The 21,853-nt window shown below is 41.7% G+C and overlaps 1 protein-coding gene and 1 pseudogene across 1 annotated transcript in view; one reads left to right on the top strand and one right to left on the bottom strand.

The window, feature by feature from the left end:
* Positions 1–3,928: 3,928 nt before the first annotated feature.
* LOC117090848 lies at positions 3,929–9,385 on the bottom strand (annotated as a pseudogene).
* A 906-nt stretch (positions 9,386–10,291) lies between these two features.
* CAND1 (cullin associated and neddylation dissociated 1) overlaps positions 10,292–21,853 on the top strand; it is a 47,805-nt gene continuing 36,243 nt past the window's right edge. Inside the window, exon 1 of the mRNA XM_033221359.1 lies at positions 10,292–10,783. Within this exon, the coding sequence (XP_033077250.1) occupies positions 10,716–10,783 (68 nt within the window). The 5' untranslated portion in view covers positions 10,292–10,715. The remainder of the gene's footprint in view (positions 10,784–21,853) is intronic.

Genomic DNA, 21,853 nt, shown 5'->3' with positions numbered 1-21,853 from the left:
TGTCTATACAGTCTCTATACAAAATTCTTAACCTATAACAAATAAAAAGTGCCACTTTCTAACTGGCACTATAGCCTCAAGTTTTCTTGAGACCTCAAAATAAAAAATTTGCCCAATTAATACAAATATTTAAAGACACAAATAAACCCATGACTGGACTCAAAACTTCAAAAAATCTAATCTAAAATTCCCTATAACAAAGTTCCAACAAAGCCAATTTTTTAAAAAGCCTATGTGACAAATAATTATTCTTACTGACCTTATACAAATAATCAAGGCAAATATAATAAAACTAAAACTTATTTTGCCTATAAATTTGTCCCATCATAATTTGTCTTTAATAAAAACAAAAATTTTAAAAAATGTTTCAAAAACACCTCACTATGATACACCTGTAACTAAATTCTAGTCTTATCCACTGTTTCTGAGTTTTTATTATTTTCCACAATTTTAACTAAATCCTAAATCTTTCTAGATTACAAATTTCCAAACTAATACTTTCAATTTCTTTTTTATTTTTCTAACTTAAACTCAATAAAATTACTACTACCTCTTTGCTGAGGCCTTACAAACTAAAGCTCATTCCTTAAAACACAGACAAAGAAAAAGTCAAATTGCTACTGTCTTCCTCCTCTATAACTAAAAGTACTTTTTTTTTTTTTTTGAGACGGAGTCTCACTCTGTCGCCCAGGCTGGAGTGCAGTGGCCGGATCTCAGCTCACTGCAAGCTCCGCCTCCCAGGTTCAGGCCATTCTCCTGCCTCAGCCTCCCGAGTAGCTGGGACTACAGGCGCCCGCCACCACGCCCGGCTAGTTTTTTGTATTTTTTAGTACAGACGGGGTTTCACCGTGTTAGCCAGGATGGTCTCCATCTCCTGACCTCGTGATCCGCCCGCCTCGGCCTCCCAAAGCGCTGGGATTACAGGCTTGAGCCACTGCGCCCGGCCACTAAAAGTACTTTAACATCTAAACAGTTTCCAACATTAATCTTTGCTTTTCTATTTCCATAAAAATGCCTCTTATTAAACTTTTTTCTGCCTTCATCACATAAAAAGGCCTAGCCCATGTTCAATACTACCTTCTAAATAAAACAACTAACTGAGCTAATCCACCATCAAAAACTAAACAAGACTTAAAGCCACCTTCATAAATATTCATATCCCTATTTATAGTCTATTAAATATGTATATTAGCTAATCTGTCATCACGTCCAATTATAATTAATAAAAACCCTACATAATTAAAAATTCAAAAATGCCTCAAATCGCCCTACAAAATATACACCAAAATATTAAATCTATGTGCGACCCTACATTGTCACTAAATCAATAGGGGACATTCTAATTCAGGTCAGGACCATCTTAGTGACAAAAACTACTTATAACATTGGCCTGGCCAACAGGGGTAGACATATTCCTGTGTTATAAAACTTACTACTATTATACCCTCTATGTAAAACTATAAGACAGACTTTCCCCAAAACTTTCTAAACCTCAAACTGTAACACTCCAATCAATATTGTCTATAGGCCCAAATACTCATAAATATTTCCAAATCCAAATAAATCAATTCCATTTTAATACCCTCAAATTATGCCCCTTCTCAACAACAAAAAATAGCCAAAACAATTATAGCACCCATTGTCCATACAAATAAAATAAAATTTGACAATAAAAATTACAACCAAACAGCTTAACTTCAAACTGCATTTTAAAACTTTTTTTCCTTTCCAACTTTCTCCCCAGTCTCAAAATATAACTTGAAAATAAACCACAAATGTGTTTTACAACCTCAAAGTGTTCTTTCCTCCCTTCTCCCAATCTCAAAATACAACTTTAGACAAACTATATATCTGCTTCCTTTTGCCTTAAAATACAGCCTCAAAATGTACTGTAAAGCGCCACTCCCCTTCTTTCCCATACTATACTCCCATGCCTTATGCATATTTATTTACTTACATCCTTGTTAAGTACATGCCATACTCACATATCTAGTCATATATTTCCATTAAAATGTCAAAGGCCAAATCCTAACACAAACCAGACACTCCAAAATTCTCTCCCCAGTCAAGGTCAAAACTCACTCCCAGCTAAAAACTGACTACAGGCCAGAGGCAAAGGCTCACACCTGTAATCCCAGCACTTTGTGAGGCCGTGGTGGGAGGATTGCCTGAGCCAGGAATTTGAGACCAGTCTGGGCAACATGGTGAAACCCTGTCTCTACCAAAAAAATACAAAAAGTTAGCTGTGCTGGTGGTGCATGCCTGTGGTCCCAGCTACTAGGGAGGCTGAGGTAGGAGAGGATCACCTGAGCCTGGGAGGTCGAGGCTGCATTGAGCCAAGATCACACCACTGCACTCCAGCCTGGGAGACAGAGTGAGACCCCATCTCCAAGAAAAAAAAATTGACCACAAAATTGACTGCAATTAATATGTAACCCAATTAAGCCCAAAATGACACCAGGGCCTTCACCAAATAAAACAACAATTCACAATAAAGCCATTAAAACAAACCGTGCCACCTCACACCCTCTTCCTCTCCTACATTCCAAACCCCTCTCTTCCTAAAAACCTCTATATTCCCTCCACAAAGGGAAGAGTGGAAATTAAAAAAAAATTCACCCATTCTTCCCCTTGCTAACACGAGTAGTAAAGTCTTGCTCTCTTTCTGTCACCTCTCATTATTATTTTGACTCCTTTCTATAAACAAATGGCCGAACACTTTTGCCAGTTACATGTCCAGTTGTTACACTTCCATAGTGCAGATGGAAAATGAGAGGTTACTCTTTGATGTCAGCCCTCCAAGTTGGGGTATGAGGGGCACAGGAACCCTGAGGTCCAGACTAGCTAAGTGGTGAGACTAGCTGATGATCCATTGTCCTCTGATGAAGCCCACATTCTGGAAATGGAAGTCCTTGAAAACCTCTTCAATCCACTGCGGGCATTTGCCTTCTCTGACAACATCCATATCTCCTCACCAAGGATCTGAAGACACAAGTTGCACAGTCTGGTGGACTGAATACAACTTGGGCAGAACAAGAAGCATCTTCCATTCAAGTCCCTGCTGTTTGTCAGTCACGGTGTCTACCAGGCTGGAAATCACCCACACTGCCTCCCATTTAGTGCCTGGATCCATGATGTATTTAAGCACCAACCTCATGGCATGTGTTCCTGCAAGGTGGCACTGACCCCACAGTGATCAGCCCCTCTCTTGCACACTCTCTTTGCTATTTCATGGCAGTCATGTTGAGGCTTTGTTTTCACTTCACACTGAGCACCTTGGTTCATTCAGTTTCCCTGGGACTCTGACCATGCACCATCATAATATCTACTGGGAATCTCCACCAAACTTTCACACAGAAACCAAATGACATCCTGATGAGAAAAGAATGGACTACAGATGGCCTGAAACAATCTGTTCTTGAAGTCTTTTGAGGATTGCCAAGGCAAACGGTGTCCTTACTGAAAGTTCTCCTGCTGCAAATCAACTCCATATTTTTTAGATTCATCAGAAACAGGAAAACATTGAAATCAAGGGTATAACCCCCTACAACCATATCTCACTGCCAACACTTCCCTTACCACCCTATTTTCTCCAGGATGTTATCTGACACATGTAGAGTGTTTCTGGGTTTTTTGTTTTTTGTTTAGATGGAATTTCGCTTTTGTTGCCCAGGCTGGAGTGCAATGGTGCAATCTGGCTCACTGCAACCTCTGCCTCCCAGGTTTAAGTGATTCTCCTGCCTCAGCCTCCTGAGTAGCTGGGATTACAGGTGGGCACCACCATGCCCGGCTAATTTTTTGTATTTTTAAGTAGAGATGGGGTTTCACCATGTTGGCCAAGCTGATCTCGAACTCCTGACCTCAGGTGATCCACCCGCCTTGGCCTCCCAAAGTACTGGGATTACAGGCATGAGCCACCGCACCTGGCCTGTTTCTGGCTTTGTCTTTGCCTATGACAAGTTCTTTCTGGTTCAGCTGATAGTATTTTCCCCAAATTCAGAATACATAAGAAATCACTGGGAATTTACATCTGATTACCATACATTCATTCTCTCATATTACAAGGCTCAAAGTTACAAGGAGAAATGGTATGTGATTGCGATGTTGGTGTTTCATTAATATTTTCTCAAAGTTGTTTTCTGAGGAAGTAGCCGGAATAATAATTCTCTCAAATTCAAAAAACTGTTGGCACAATTTGAAGTCAGTCATCATTTCTAAACAACGTATACTCTTTTTGCTGCCAAGATAGCTTGACAATTTTAATATCTGCATGATGGCCTATATGATAATCCCAGCAGCATTCTGGGGATAAGATCTTAGAGGGTATGTTGAGGAAAAAATACTTGTTTAGGTGGCTTTCATCATGCCACTCTGCTTCAATGTCATTTGTCCTGAAGGATTCCCTTAAAGCACTCCAGGGTGATGCTGAGAACTTCAACGGGTGTTCCACCAAAAATGGCTGCATGGTAATAAAAATCCCCCTGGCCGAATGGAATGTATGCCACCGACCCCTTCCGTCTCTCAGAAGTATTCTCCTCAGGATGTTTCCTCTACCACCAGGCCTGTAGCTGAGCCACCGATTGGCCCAGGGACTCCACCCCAAAATTGTCTTCGAACACCTGGTCCACATCCATGCAGAAGAGGAAGTCAACTTCCTGTTGGATGTGGGCCAACATGTGTTCCCTGATGGTCTTCATGCCCATCATGTTGATGACTTGCTACCTCTTCTCAGGCTTGGTCTCAAACACTCTGAAGAAACAGAGGACCCAGCTCTATCAACGGCATCCTGGAGATATTATCGGCCATGATGTAAAATATGACTTTGTGGCTGACCATAAAGTACCCATCAGCAGATGTTATGAACTTCTTCAAGTAATACTCTACATATCTTCCGAAAGCAAAAACCGTCAAACCCACAGTAATTTTCTGTTTGGCATAAGAATTTTCTAGGATGGTTCTGTTCTAAGTGCCTTCCCACACAACCGGCGCATTCCAACTGGTCACGGTCAGTACCTCTGGGCGATTGTATGGATTAAACCAGTCCCATAGCTGAAGCTCTTTTTTTGTCATCTTCTTTTCTTTGTTCTTTCTCTTTTTCTTCGTCTGTGTCTTCTTCTTCCTCTGCTTGAGGATTGTGGGTCCCATTGTTGGAGCAGCTTGGAAACCACCGGCCCTTCCGACCGCCGCTGTCAACAACTTCTGGGTGTTTTAAGTGACACATCCACAAGAGAGAGCCTTCTTGGGTGTTGATACATTTCCAAACCACAACAATCACAGTTGAGACAACCAGCATGGGAGGAATTACATTTCCTTTGACATTCACTATTTTCTCCTTATCATCTGCTTCTTTCAGCCCAGAGTAAAAGGCAAAACAACAAAGTTCTACTGAGCTCCCTTCTGCAGAAGGAAGAATTCAAGGAAGGGAAGATGCTGCGTTCCAACTCTTGACTGGCAGAACCCGGGCGCCGCCAAAGGCCGGCGCCTCGCGAGGGACCATAAGCAAGACTGTGCCTCCCTCCCGGCCCAGGTGGCCCCCTGGGCGCTCGGATCAGCCGCCTAGCCGCCTCCGCCCCAGCCCAGCAAGGCATGCGGCGGAAACGCATCGACTTTGACATTCAGCTCAGAATTTTATTTCAGAAATTACCAACTAGTTGAATAAATATAGCTCTATTATTCCCTTTAACTCATTTACAACAAATGTAGAAATTGAGCACAGGCCACATGTACTTGGCAGAAGGCTGTTTTAAAAATGAACATGAAACTTATTTTCTGGCAACTCTCCTCCCCATCATCCATCCATTCAGCATTAGGTTCAGAAAAAACTACCTACAGAACAGTGGTTTTCAAATTATGTTTCATGGTGATGGTATTCTCATTTCTTGAGATTATACAGGTACAACTTTAAATTCTATGCTCAAATGTGTCAAGCAGCTTGCACACTACATATTCCTCGTATATGCTGCTATATTAAATGTTCTGTGGGTCAGGCGCTGTGGCTGTAATCCCAGCACTTTGGGAGGCCGAGGTGGGTCGATCACTTGAGGTCAGGAGTTTGAGATCGGCCTGGCCAACATGGTGAAACCCCTTTTCTACTAAAAATACAAAAATTAGCCAGGTGAAGGGGCGCACCTGTAATCCCAACTACACAGGAGGCTGAGACAGGGAAATCACTTGAACCCGGGAGGTGAAGGTTGTAGTGAGCCGAGATTGCACCACTGTACACTCCAGCCTGGGTGACAGAGTAAGAATATGTCTCAAAAAAAAAAAAAAAAGTTCAGAGACGTGGTACTATTAAGAAAACTGTTTCCTGCACTTTTTCTCTTAACCACAACCCTCCTCAGCAACAACACCCCCCTGCCCCTTCCCCAGCCAACACATAACCCAAGACCCAAAGAGTATTTGCTTCTACTATTTTATGGAACTAGTGTTCTAGGGTTCACAACTTGGGAAATCCTACAGCTGAGCTTCCTTGTAATAGTAGGGCGGAAGAATGGAAAGCCATATACAGCCCTGGAGGGTCTTTTTTTCCCCTAAGAATTTTGATGTTTTCTTTATTTCACGCCATATCAGAATTGCTTTAGTTAAAATTTAGAGGGTTTTAATTCCATTTGCTTTTATTTCACATTCCTAGTCTCTAGTAGGAGTCACCTTTATCCAGTTACTTACCCTTTTTGTGCCTCTCATACTTAAAATGTGAAAAACACCAATCTCATAGGGTTGTTCTGAGGATTGAGTTAATACAATGCCTGACTCATAAGTAAGTGCTCGGCAGGGCATGGTGGCTCACTCCTGTAATCCCAGCACTTTGGGAGGCCGAGGTGGGCAGATCACCTGAAGTCAGGAGTTCAAGACCAGCCTGGCCAACATGGTGAAACCCTGCCATCTCTATTAGAAATAAAAATATTAGCCAGGCGTGGTGGCAGGCACCTGCAATCCCAGCTACTTGGGAGGCTGAGGCATGAGAATTGCTTGAAGATGGGAGGCAGAGGTTGCAGTGAGTGGAAGCTGTGCCACTGAACTCCAGCCTGGGCAACAGAGTGAGACTCCCTCTCAAGGAAGAAAAAAAAAAAAAATGCTCATAAAGGCCGGCGCAGTGGCTCACGCCTGTAATCCCAGAACTTTGGCAGGCTGAGGTGGGTGGATCACTGAGGTCAGGAGTTCATGACCAGCCTGGACAACATAGCGAAACCCTGTCTCTACCAAAAATACAAAAAATTAGCTGGGCATGCTGGTGCATGCCTGAAAATCCAGCTACTCTCGAGGCTGTGGCAGGGAGAATTGCTTCAACCCGGGAAGCAGAGATTGCAGTGAGCCGAGATTGCGCCATTGCACTTCAGCCTGGGCTACAGAGCAAGACTCTGTCTCAAAAAACTAAATAAATTTTAAAAATGCTCATAATTATAACAATTATTATTATATACAAGACCTTCTGTCTTTGAAGGACTCAAAACTTTAGTAGAAGCAATTTCTACATTAGAACAGTGACAGAAAGGTCAGAAAGAAAGGCTTAGGGACAAATGAAGGCCACCAACTACCAAAACATTTGGACTTTATTCTGTAATAGTCAGTCACTGAATGTTTTCAGTAAGTAAGTAGTACTATAAAAACAATGTTTTGGACAACTCTGAAGTGGTTGTGTAGAATGACTTGGGAATAGGGACAAATAAAATATTAAAATAATATGACAATAGCTAATGTTTATGCTTTTCTGGACCTTCATTATGTAAGAAATATTAGTTATAAATATTATTATTATGGTCTAAGAAATGTGCTAGGCACCTTATATAGGATATTTTATTTAACTCTTTTTTTTTTTTTTTTGAGATGGGAGTTTCGCTCTTGCTGCCCAGGCTGGAGTGCAATGGCACAATCTTGGCTTACTGCAACCTCGGCCTCCCGGGTTCAAGAGACGCTCCTTGCCTCAGCCTCCCAAGTAGCTGGGATTATAGGCGCCTGCCACCACACCCAACTAATTTTTGTATTTTTAGTAGAGACAGAGTTTCACCATATTTGGCTGGGCCAGGCGTGGTGGCTCATGCCTGTAATCCCAGTACTTTGGGAAGCCGAGGCGGGTGGATCACCTGAGGTTAGGAGTTATTTAACTCTTAAAACAACCTTGAGGTAATATCCTGATCATCATTTACCCATGAAGAAACTGAAGCTGAGAAAGATGAAAATGAATTGCCTATGACACCAAGTAAGTGGCTGTAAACATGATTTATATTTAAGGAATCTGACTTCAAATATTATAGTTCAGCTGGAAATTCAAAAGTGAAAGAATTTACACACAGAAAAAGACAAAACATGATTTGCTTTCTGAGTGGACACAGGCTAAAAGAAAGTATTATTGATAATACCAAATGACTGAGGCCTTGAGGTCCACACATACGAAAAAAAGACCTGCTTCTTTGTGCGTGTATGAGTGTGTGTTTTACATTAAGTATGGTGGAAAGGCTATTCAGAGCAAAAGGCAATTAATTGTGGCTGAAGCACTAAGGACAGTGCTTCATCACTTGATGAAAGATATATTAATCATGGCAGATGGGTAAAATATAGAATATGGCATTACTGGGGAGAAAAAATTTATTACATATATATTTATTATTATTTATTATTATTATTACTATTTTAAAGACGTTGTCTCACTCTGTTGCCCAGGCTGGAGTGCAGTGGCACGACCTCGGCTCACTGCAACCTCCACCTCCTGGGTTCAAGCAATTTTTCTGCCTCAGCCTCCCGAGTAGCTGGGACTACAGGCGCGCCACCATGCCCAGCTAATTTTTGTATTTTTAGTACAGACGGGGTTTCACCATATTGGCCAGGTTGGTCTCGAACTCCTGACCTCCTGATCTGCCCGCCTCGGCCTCCCAAAGTGGTGGGTTTACAGGCATGAGCCACCGCACCCGGCCTTCATATTACATACATTTAAGTAAAAGGATACATGAGAGCAGATCAGAGGTATGTGTGAAATTTAGACACATAGTATGAGGCTAAATCAAGTTTCATCTGTTTCATTAACTGCTATTGCCTGACTCTGAAGTACTCAGTAATAGTTGATGAATATAGAAAACAATGGTAAAGGTCAGGTAGATTTGATCAGATTTGAGGTATGTGCTAGTAGAGAGCTATTTCAAGGTTTGTTGTTGTTCTTAACAGGAGTATCAAGTGAGATTGATTTTTCTTCTCTTCACCAGGCTCTCTGTTCTTTTAGAAAGGCCTGTTAGCTGGCTCCACCCGTACCACTTTCAGGGATGTTGACCCCTACCTGGTAAAACTTGTGTTTAAAATCACAAATATTAAGCAGATGAAAAACTTGGATAGTAAATACTTCGATAACTCCACGGATTTGTATGTCTGACGGAACGATACACAGCTGCAGGTCCATCAAGGCTACAAAAGCTAACTACAGAGATAGTCTTTTAGCTATTTTGAAAACAGTAGGGCCTGACTATAGTCATCTGTCGCATACCCATTAGTCTTACTAAGGTCCTGCTGGCGTCAGAGAGGTGGCTCTAGGATGCACGGAAGGAGTGTTGTCTGGCCAGAGAAATGGGGAGGCTCAGCTGCCGTGGGTGGTGCAAGGAGTAGCGCTAGGAAGTCGCTGCTAGGCCTCTGGCAAGAACACCAACTGACCCACAATGCGCCTGGCCAAACTGCAGCAGCTTGCTCTGCAAATACCGCATAACAGAAAAACCCTGTACCGGAGAAAGTAAGAATCCGCGGCAGAAACGGCGTGCGCGGCGATTCAAAGGTTTTTATCCAGCACGGCTCCCCCCTCAGACTACATATCCCACCATTCAGTCCTTCCACGGGAGCCAATGAGTAAGCTACAAGTTCCCGCAGCCAATCACATTCTGAGCCAGTGTATCACCCGACTGAATTCTGGGATTTGTGGTTTTCACGTGGCAACATTACCCCATGGTGGTTAGGGCAATGCAGGCCACGCGTCTGATCCCAAACGAAAGCACCCTGCTATAATTCTTATGTTGGTTCCGCAAGCTAACTTCTTAATTGTCGTTACTCCTAGGCTTTCTCTTTCTCAAAGCTCGTAATCTTTTTCTCTTAATATCATTAAATAATCAAATTATTTTCAGATTAAGGCCCACTTGCTCCACTCATCTGTCCTTTAACCGTCGCTTTAAAGTCTCGCGAGAACAGCCCCCCTTTTTTTTTTTTTTGTCGTTGTCATGCCTCTAAAAGGCGGGTCACGCGAAAACTGACATAGGCTTCAGCCAACCGAATTGTCTTTTAACTCTCGTCTTCATAGCGTGCGCGGGGAGGCCTTCGTGAACTCTGACCTTAGTTTTTCGTAGCGTCCAGCGTCTGCCGACCCCGCCCCCGGAGCGAAGGCGGGCTTTGGCCTTTTGCCCTAGGGAGCGAGTGCGGAGCCAGTGGGAGCGAGACGGCCCTGAGTGGAAGTGTCTGGCTTCCCGTAGAGGCCCTGCTGTACGCCCCGCCGCCCATGAGCTCGTTCTCCAGCGAACAGCGCCGTCGTTAGGCTGGCCCTGTAGCCTCGGCTTACCCCGGGACAGGCCCACGCCTCGCCGGGGAGGGGGAAGCCCGTCGAGGCGCCTCCCTAGTCAGCGTCGGCGTCGCGCTGCGACCCTGGAAGCGGGAGCCGCCGCGAGCGAGAGGAGGAGCTCCAGTGGCGGCGGCGGCGGCGGCAGCGGGCAGCAGCTCCAGCAGCGCCAGCGGGCGGGATCGAGGCCGTCAACATGGCGAGCGCCTCGTACCACATTTCCAATTTGCTGGAAAAAATGACATCCAGCGACAAGGACTTTAGGTGAGGCCGAGATCCGACCCTCACCCCACCTCGGGGTTCTCGCTGCCGCGGCCCTGGCCGTCACGCAGGCCTTGCCCCACCCCTTCGGCCGTAGCCGGTAGCTTCGCTGCCCCGAGGTCTCCAGCCCACCGGTCCGTTGGCCTCACGATCCCTCCCGAGCCCCTTTCCTCTCCCCTCTTGCAACCCCATCCCCCCATTCTTTCTTCTAGGCAGTTGTCCGCCGCAGTCTCTAGGCCCCGTTTGCGTCTCTAAGTGCCCCCACATCCTTCCCTGCCCCACTGGGAGGCGATTCTCGTCTCAGGTAGCGCGAAGGGGCGAAACCACCCACCATTGTGGAGAAGGGAGTTGCTCTAGGCCGGGAGACCGGGCGCCGGGCCTACTCTCTTGCCATCCTGCGTCGCTAGGCCGCCCTGCTCGCTGGGGCCCAAGCTGCTGCCCACTCGGGGACTTGGCAGCCTCCTCTCTGCCCGCAGGTGCGCGTGGGCCTTGCTGCATTCAGGTGGAATGATGAACTTTTGCGCTCTTGGCTGATAGATACTTATTTTTTTGGATTATTTCTTTTCGTGAAGGTGGGAAGAAGGGGGAGGGGAGCCAGGATGGAGGAAACTTCGCTCGTAGGGTTTTCCCGCCAGCATCACTGTCAGTTCCCCTTGTCAGGTAAAACCCGCTTAGGTACTTGGGGTTTCAGTCTCATGTCCTCATATCGAAAATCACTGCCAAAGGGATGGATTGCTGGATCTTGATCATAGCAGACGGATCTTCTTCAAAAGGAAGAGATGTTTAATACGGAGCTGGTGAATATGAAGCTTTATTACAGCAGTTCTGTTCAGGAGATCTGTACTGTTGGTTCCAAATGGTTGTAATATGCGTAGTCAAGATTTATATTTTTACAGGTTATCTTTGTTTTTTTTTTTTTTTCCTTGCACGCTACGGTGATTGTTGCATTCTTTCCCGCCTCCCATCTCTTCACAAATAAGTTCTCAATCTTAAAAAAAAAACAAAGAAAAAACCTTGCTTATTTCCTTATACCTGTTTTGTTCTCTAATGCTTTAGTGGTTGTAATTTGAGTGCATTTTAAAGGAAAGAACAAATAGTCTTCAACTAAAATTGTGACTAAAGAGCTTGTTTCGTATGAACAATATGTGTTAACACCTGAAAATGTGTCCAAACCGTGTGGACTGGGAAGAACGTTTAGCGTTTGTGAAAGGAGAGAGCCGTGAAAAAGTAGTAATTGTGTTCCTGATTAAATTGATGTACTGGCTTATTAAAATAGTCAATGACCACAAAACCATATATTACTTAAAAAAAATTTCTACTTAGGCAGCTTTTAAGTGTTGTATTTAAAGCTTAAAAATCAGTTTGTTAATGGTAAAAATTTTAGTATTGTAACTTTTTTGAGGTGACATAAGTTTGTTTTGTGTATTTTAGATTTGTGTAATTCTAGCGCCAAAATTAAGAATCTTGGGGGAAATAAAAGTTTTGTGTTGTTTAACGGATTGGAATGCCTTTTGATTTTTGGGGCTTTGCTTGCTTCCAATTCAAGTAATGGATAAGGTGTGTCGTGTGATTTCCTCCCCATTGCTGTCAGTTTGGCTCATCCTGTAAAGGTAATACATTTTATTCTGATTGTGGTCAATTTCAGTCTGAAGATAGCACTTTGTAATAATACAACTTGGTTTAGCTAGTCAGACTTCTGTATGGGTATAAGTTTAGAAAGGCTAAATAAATTATGTGGTGATACCGTACATGTGATTATTTTTGAGACGGAGTCTGGCTCTGTTGCCCAGGCTGGAGTGCAGTGGCATGATCTCCCCTCACTGCAAGCTCCGCCTCCCGGGTTCACGCCATTCTTCTGCCTCAGCCTCCCGAGTAGCTGGGACTACAGGCGTCCACCACCACACCGGGCTAATTTTTTGTATTTTTAGCAGAGATGAAGTTAGCCAGAATGGTCTTGATCTCCTGACTTTGTGATCCACCCGCCTCGGCCTCCCAAAGTGCTAGGATTACAGGCGTGAGCCACCATGCCCAGCCCAAAGCTTGCTTTCTTTAATTTCCTGTGAAAGAAAGATAACATATACGTATCTAGGTTTTTTTTTTAATAAAGTTAAATGAAAGAATAATGCTCTGATACTAAATGACAGTCACTGCTGAATTTGATAAAGATTATGAATTTTGGTTGTACTGAATCAAAACATTGCCTGGAGGATTAGTGTAATGTTGGTATATCCCTAATAGTTGGTGAATGCTAGGCAGGATATGTTTAGGACCAGTATGTGATTTCCAGTAATTTGACATCATTAAGATATTTTTATTAACTGTCTTCTAAAAAACATTTTTATAATGTGCTGTAGCCATCTGGTTAATAGATCTTTGGAACTAAAGCACTTTATATATTCAGTTTAAACAGACATTTAATAATTAGAGTTTGGAGTCAAGAATTTTGAAATTTTTCCTGCATATTTTTAGTATAGGCATTTATTTTAATTTGTTCTTTTTTAAAAAATGATGCTTTGTTCTCATTAGAAGTTTATTTTGGCTTAAATACCAAGAATTGTGGCTACATATTTTAAAATACCTAGCACTAGAAGGATCTTGAGGGCAAGGTTAATTAACATTATGAAATGACCAACATTTGCAAAGCGCTCTGCCTGTACTAAGGACAAGAGAAGAAAACAATGCTCCAACATGAAGAGCAAATTTTATTCTCCTCATGGTAGAATCCAAAGAGAATTTGACCTAGTCACAAGATCTGGGTTCTAATCATGTGTGATTCTTTGTTATGGACTGTAAGATCTTATGCAAGCTACTTAATTTGAGATTACATTTTCACTTCTGAGAGGCGCGGACATGACTAATTACAAAAGGTTGCTTATAGGTATAAAATTTCAGGTCTATGTAGATAATTACATAGTTCATTAATACAGAGAAGGTACAGGAATGAATGCAGGCTTAAAACTTTGGAAATGTCAGCATTTTAAAAGAATCTTTTTGTAGGACTTAATAGGCTCAATTTATTGAAAAATTGTATAATATTTGTTTTGTGTTTTAGTATTATGCGTTATTTAAAAATGGGATATTAAGACTTAGGTGAAATGGGGAAGCGTTAGGATGAGAAATGCCGATATTAGGAACTCTGATGCCATATGCAGGGTTTTTTTGTTGTTGTTGTTTTTGTTTTTTTTTGAGACGGAGTCTTTGTCGCTAGGCTGGAGTGCAGTGGCACCATCTCAGCTCACTCCAACCTCCGCCTCCCAGGTTCAAGCGACTCCCCTGCCTCAGCCTCCCAAGTAGCTGGGATTTACAGGCACGCACCACCACGCCTGGCTAATTTTTTGTATTTTAGTCGAGATGGGGTTTCACCGTGTTGGCCAAGATGGTCTTGATCTTCTGACCTCGTGATCCGCCTGCCTCGGCCTCCCAAAGTGCTGGGATTACAGGCAAGAGCCACCGTGCCCGCCCATGCAGGTTTTTTTTGTTTTTTTAACCCTTAAAAAAAAAAAAAGACTAGGCGCTCTTTTATAAAAAAAGGAGGAGGCATTTGTGTGTCTTAATTACTAGGATATTGCCTGTTACTAGCCTCGGTTTAGTGAAAAGTTATTAATTAATGCTGATTCAAATAAAACCTTCAGAAGAAAAATGAAGAAACATTCCTTGGGACAGTACCTTAGAACAGTGCTTCTCATCACTTCCTCCCTAAAAAAAAAAAACACTTCTGGAGTGTACTGAGACTTTTATAACAGTGTATATAGTTCTTTTAAGGACCTCTAGGGATGCATGTTCCATAAAGGAATAAAGAGTAAACCTTACAATTTAACAATAGATAGGGGATTCGGTAGATACCAGAGTGAAAGCTTTAATGTGGATGAACCATATGACACTCCATTTGTGAATATTAATATTAAATATTCGGTGGGTTGAGGTAACTTAAGTTTTCTTTTCTTTTTCTTTTTCTTTTAGAGATAGGGTCTCGCTCTTTCGCCCACACTGGAGTTCAGTGAGTGGCACCATCTCAGTTCACTACAGCCTCTACCTCCTGGGCTCAAGCAATCTTCCCACCTCAGCCCCCAGAGTAGATGGGACTACAGTTGTGCACCACCACACTTGGCTAATTTTTTTTTTTATAGAGACAGGCGTCACCATGTTTCCCAGGCTGGTCTCAGTTCCGGCAGTCTGCCCACCTTGGCCTCCCAAAGTGCTGGGATTACAGGCTTGAGCCACTGTGCCCAGCCAGTTCTTTTATTTTCATATGCTTCAACCACCAGTTGATTTAAAATATTCCAAGGACTCAGAACTCAAGAAAATATCATTGTCTTTCTATGTATAATAGTTAATATAAATGCTTACTGTGAGCTTGATTTTTATTTATCCTTACAACTTTAGTAAAAGAGGGTAACAACAATCTCATTTACAGTTGAAGAAACTGAGATTTGGAGAGATGAAGCACTTGTTTAAGGTCAGTTAGATAGTAGGTCTGGGATTTATAGGATCTCTTTACCCTCAAAGCATGAACTCTTAACTACCCTGCTATGTCACTTCTCCAGGGTTTAGACTAGGAGATATTAAGATTCAAGCCTTAAATTTCATTTCCCTCTAAAATTAGGGTTATAGAATATTTCATGCTAGAAGATACTTTTAATAATTCCTGAGAAGAACTACAAAAAGTTTAAGATCTAGTGCTTACTTTCCCTAAATCTACATGCTTGTTGAATAGTTAAGACACTATTGTGAAAAGATGAATAACCCAGGGCAGTATGTAATTGTCAGACATTAAGTGGCAGAGAATATTAAAGAAAGAAGATTCCTGTCCATGGAGTGATCTAAGCCAGGTGTTGAAAATGAAACTCTAGGTAGAAAGAGAAAATGTTAAGCACACGATATAAAATTTCACTGAGGAAGAGGAAATAGATGACTGTAGCTGGATGGATATTGTCCACAGAGCTCCTTAAGAATAGGGACCTTGTCTCACTAAACGGAATCCTTCGCTTTGTCTGGCTCTTGGCCATGTGGGTTCTCAGTAGGTGCTTGTTTAAGTAGAATTGGATTTTAGTTTGATTATATAGGATTTTAGGAACCTTCAGGAAACCATTGTAAAGTCAACAAAACTGTTTGTTTAAATACCACTTGATAGAATCTTCTTGAAATAATTCACTATACTATAGAATGCAAGTTTTTCCCAATTTGGTAAAGGTTTATATTACCAGATTTATTTATTTAAGTGTTTTGGATATTGGACAGTATTTTCTTTTGGAAACTGTTAAAAGTGCTTATTTAAAAAATCTCAAGCCTTTTAAGGAATCATAGGTTTTCAGAGTTGGAAGGAACCTTAGATCCTATCATATAGCTGAAAGTGCAGTGTGGGCATTTACAATAACATAACAGCAAACAGCGAAATTATCTTAAGTACTTGTGCTTGAAGAAAAGCAGGCTTAATTAGAAGAAATAGATATGCAGAGATTAAGAAGGTGATTTCTGGGCACTTTTAAAAATATTTGGCAGATTGATGGCAGTAACTTTCTTGATTTTACTTAGATGTTTTTTTCTTGATATATACTGTACTAACTGGTTATCAGCAGTGATTAGGGCTCACCAGTGAGAAAGAGGAGGAAGGGACCTCACAGATAAAACTGGGAAGAAAGATTAGTAAAAATTAGATTTCTTTACATGAACAATATTAAGACTATTCCAATTTAGGCCTTGTGCGGTGGCTCATGCCTGTAATTCTAGCACTTTGGGAGGCCAAGGCAGCCAGATCATCTGAGGTCAGAAGTTCATGACCAGCCTGGACAACATGGTGAAACCCCGTCTCTACTAAAAATACAAAAATTTGCCGAGCATGGTGGTGCAACACCTGTTACTCACGAGGCTGAGGCAGAATCGCTTGAACCCGGGAGGCGGAGGTTACAGTGAACCGAGATTGCAGCACTGCACTCCGGCCTGGGTGACAGGGAGACTCTGTCTCAAAACAAAACAAAACAAAAAAACTGTTCCAATTAAATTCATAGCACTCTAAGGAATAACTGAGGAAAAATGATATACCAGTGGTGTATGTGCAGGATCTCTGAAAGGTAATTGGTGTACTGAGTGATAAAATTGACCATATCAACTAGATTTCTGGTTGGAAACGAGTAAAATTGTGTTTATGTATGATGGGAGAGGCTGTAGTGAGAGTTATTGTGAGTGCAAGGTATCTATCCATCTAGTGCATACCTAGATCTAGTGTAAGTTCCAGACTTACGTGTTACTCATCACTGTGTTTGCAGAGTAGAGTTCCTTAGGTTGGTGCCCTCAAAATGCTTGTTGAATAAAGGAATGAGATGGCACTGCCTGCAGGTCGTATCAGCCTGGGAATTCCATTGAAGTCTGAAATGTAATCATTTATCTTTTTCTTTTCCCATCTTAACGCCTTCTTTATCCTTATTTTGGCCTGTTAAATTACCATCCACTGAAAGTCACAAGCAGAAAACTTTTGATACCACTCTTCTGCTGTCTTCTTTGGTCTGCTGATGAATATTTCTCAAATTAATCTTGCTGTCTCAGGCCTCTTCCTAACCCAGTGTGTTCCCTCTGGCCATTAGAATTTTCTTTCTATATACGCAGCTGATCATTGCCTCCCTCGCTGATTTCCTTTGACTACAAGATAAACTCCAGATTTCTTAGCTGTTGCCCATCTGAATTCGTAGAGACTGCTCTCCTAAAATCCCTAACAGTCTCTCTAGTCTCCTAATGTAACTCATTTAGCGGATATTTTCTTTGCTCATCTATTTGGTATATATATATATTTTTAACCACTTTTTCCTTCTTGGAATTCTGTTTCATGGGCATCCTGACACAAGTTGGGTTTTTTGTCCGTAATAGTCAGGGAGAACACACACTTCAGGGTATCAAAGGATTTTAGAAGGAACCTATTCATTTGGGTAATTTGGGAACGAGTCTAAGGAAGTGAAGCTTTGCTTTAGATTGAATGTTGTCAGAAAGTGAGGTCAATTCTATGATTTGGCCTTTTAATAAATTTTATAGGGAGGGCTGACCTAAGCAGGGGGAAAGCTGTAATTGGTAAAGAAGTACCAGTCACTCATTTAACTGGAGAGGGGAATGTTTGGTATTTTGTGTTGCTCAGTGACCTTGTCCAATGGATGTTCTGTGAGATTGTTTATGTCCAAGGAAACAATATGCCTTAGCTGTTAGGCATCAGATCATTTGGTAGTAACACTGAGGTTTAGGTATGAGTCTCAGATAAGTTTCTGGAATGTGGAGGCTGCTGTTTTTTTCTTTATCAGTGCCCACTTTTGGCCAAGGGTAGACAGAGTTGGGCTGCAGGACATTAATTTTTGATTTTCACATCTTCACTATGGCAGAGATTTTGTTGTTTAAGATCAGAGGAATATCCATTCCATGTAGTTTGCAGTTTAACCAAAGTTAATCCTTTCTTCTGTTGTAAAATGAGCAGTTTATTCATCTGATGTGATGGTGGCTGCAGGGTAACATTAAGAGTCTGGACAGGGATACATCAGCTGACTGCAATACCCAGTCTTGTGGTTTTCGTTTTACTTCTTTCCTCCTAGCTCATCCTTACCATCCCTATGTCTAATCCGTTTTGAAGAACTATTAATTTTTAGTTTGTAAAATTCAAACCAACTAGTTCTCAGTATTTGTAGTATGTTTTGTAACATTATCACAAACACTGAGTTAGCAAGTACTGAACCATTGCTTCTGAGGGAATTATGGAATTAGTTTCTATGAGTCCTAAGTCACATTATTTTAATCAGTTGATGAGTTTGTAACCTTGTTTTATGAGTGTTTCTTTTAAAGATGTGTTAATATATATTGCTGATTCGTTAACATTGAATTCACAGCCAGTAAAGAAGTTTATCTAACTCATATGTTTTTTTCAGAAGGCACATTATAGCCTTCTTGCACTTAGGAATGGTTGACAGCATTTCAGCACTGTGCTTGGAGGCCATATTAAACAACAAGAGCACCAACAAAAAGCACAAACATGTGAAAAACATGGGCTGAAATAGGCCAAGAAGAAGATGCTTGTTTACAGCATGAGAGCTAGAGCTAGAAGGCAGAGTGTTGCTTTGTCCCACCACAGCTGGGAATGTATGTGTTGCCTTATTCAAATTTTTCACCATTCGACACTCATCTGCAAATGACTGTGAAATAGGAAGCATTAATTTTGGCTTTGCAAATAAATGTTAATGCGTAGGTGAATTTGCAAATATGGAACCTGGGAATAATGAGAATCAACTGTATGTCATTTTTTTTCCATCTTCATTGATTGCCGTAACCCTAACTCAGGCTATCATAATTTCTCACTTAGTCATTTTCCTAACTAGTCTCCACTGGTATGGCCAAATGAAGATTGGTTCTCTCCAAAGTATGGTCCACAGTATAGCTGAAGTACTGTTTCTGAAATGTAAATCTGATCATTGCATTTATTCCCCATCTGTAACCCAGCTGTTTTTCAGTAGCTTCCCATTGCTCTTAGAATAAAGACTAAAATCCTGATATGGTCTACAAATTCTTTAAATTTCTGGCCCTTGCTTACCTGGCACAAATTTCCCCTTGCTTCACCATAATTCTGCCCACTCTTTATTTATTTTTAAGATAGAGTGTCACTCTATTGCTCAGGCTGGGGTGCAGTGGCGTGATCTTGACTCACTGCAACCTCCATCTCCTGGGTTCAAGCGACTGCCTCCCAGGTTCAAGCACTTCCCCTGCCTCAGCCTCCCAAATAGCTAGGATTACAGGCATGTACCACCACGCCTGGCACATTTTGTATTTTTGGTAGAGATGGGATTTCACCATGTTGCCCAGGCTGGTCTCGAACTCCTGACCTCAAGTGATCACCCGCCTAGGTCTCCCAAAGTGCTGGGATTACAGATGTGAGCCACTATGCCCAGCCCCACTCTTTAGGTCAGTCTTTCCTTACACAACCCCCAATTCAGTCTAGGTCATGTTACTTTGTTTATACGATAGTGTTTTCTTGTTTTGAGATGAGTCTCACTCTGTCACCCAGGCTGGAGTGCAGTGGTACAATCTCAGCTCACTGCAACCTCTGTCTCTCAGGTTCAAGTGATTCTCCTGCATTAGCCTCCCAAGTAGCTGGGATTACAGGCATGCACCACCACACCCAGCTAATTTTTGTAATTTTAGTAGAGATGGGGTTTCACCATGTTGGCCAGGCTGGTCTTGAACTCCTGACCTCAGGAGATCTGCCTGCCTTGGCCTCCCAAAGTGCTGGCATTACGGGCTTGAGTCACTGGCACCCAGCCCCGTAGTGTTTTCTTGATAACACTTTCCTTCATAGCATTTATCTTAGTTCTTAGTTCTACAGGTGCTTACTCATATATGCAATTTAAAAAGTTAACATGCCTCTTACTAGACTGTGATATAAACTCCAAGACAGCAAGAATTGTGTGTGCTTTGGTTAGCCCTTCTGTCAGCAACAACTAGAACAGTACCAGATAATGTAGTAGCTTCTTATTACATAGTGTATGAGTATATAACGCCCTTCCCATCTTGACCTCAGCCTATATTCCCATCATCTTCCTATTAGGTTTCTGTGCTCCACATACTGAACTGTTTCCTTAGGCCTTCACTCTGAGGTGCTCTGTCCTTCCCCACCACCAAAAAAAAAGTGGTTTAAATCCCAAACCAATTTTTCCCATGCAAACCCTTATTCATCCTTTGAGATCCAGCCTAACAGTCAACTCTTCGGTGTGATAATTTCCATATGCTCTTGAGTAGTGTTTTATAAAATGTATTGAGATTTGTGCCCTTAGCACCATACCTAAAAGAGTAAATGCTGAAGAGACATGGACATGCCATGGACAGCTTTTAAACTGGTCAAACAACTTCCTTAATAAGATTAATAGTGTAAATTTTTAATATCACATTTACAGAAGGAATAAATTATTCCCAGAACTTTGTGATTTCAGGGTCACCGTTTAAAAGTAACTTTTGGTGGCTGGGCACGGTGACTCACGCTTGTAATCCCAGCACTTTGGGAGGCCGAGGTGGTGGATCACGAGGTCAAGAGATCAAGACCATCCTGGCTAACATGGTGAAACGCCATCTCTACTAAAAATATAAAGAATTAGCTGGGCATGGTGGCGGACACCTGTAGTCCCAGCTACTTGGGAGGCTGAGGCAGGAGAATCACTTGAGCTCGGGAGGCAGAGGTTGCAGTGAGCCGAGATCGTGCCACTGTGCTCTAGCCTGGCGACAGAGTGAGACTCCATCTCAAAAAAAATAAATAACTCTTGGTATTATAATAATCTACTTTTTCTGCTTTTTAAAAATATCTATTGCTAATTTTGACAGTGCTCATTTTAACTTTTTAAAATATTTAACCATTTATCATAGATTTTTGAAAATCAGTAGGCTGCTTTATTACAATATAAGCTTCTTGATGTTAGGGGGGCCAAAGCGTATTCACCTTTTATCTGTCCTTATTTTTTAGTCCAGGGTTTCTTACATAATAGACAGTGAATAAATAAACAGTAAGTAAAGAATGAATTGTGCCAGTAGAACGAACCATACCGGACCAAAGAACAACTTTTTATTTGGGATTATGTTTTTCTGCTTAAATTGATAATCATTGTTTTCTCTGGAAGCGGATAACTGGCCTTGCAGTGGTTCTTAGAGGTAATAACTATTATGGTTATTTAATGGATTTTATTTAAGTAAAATGGTTAAGGTGTTTTCAGTGCTTTGTGTGCAGGAGTGCCTGCATTAATGTGTTACGCAGTTTTTTCACTTTCCAGAATATTAATGAAAATCATGTCGTTTTAATTTTGTTTTGTCACATTATAAAATGGGTGAGGGGCTTCCAATTAGGAGAGCTGTGTCCGTTTTTTAAAAGTACATGCTTAATTGATCTTATATTGCCCCAGTGTAAATATAAGCTTTTTAAAAAATAAGCAGTTTTACAGAACGTGGTAAGAATTAAACTATTAGGTTGGTGCAAAAGTAATTGTGGTTTTTGTCATAATACATACTTGCATGTAGTGTAAACCTTTGTCAGATCAGCATTAAACGAACATACTAGTTATTGGAGTTATC

The sequence above is a fragment of the Trachypithecus francoisi genome, unplaced genomic scaffold (genome assembly GCF_009764315.1).
Source record: "Trachypithecus francoisi isolate TF-2019V2 unplaced genomic scaffold, Tfra_2.0 Lachesis_group11, whole genome shotgun sequence".
NCBI lineage: Eukaryota > Metazoa > Chordata > Mammalia > Primates > Cercopithecidae > Trachypithecus > Trachypithecus francoisi.
This window is presented reverse-complemented; position numbering and strand designations above follow the sequence as displayed.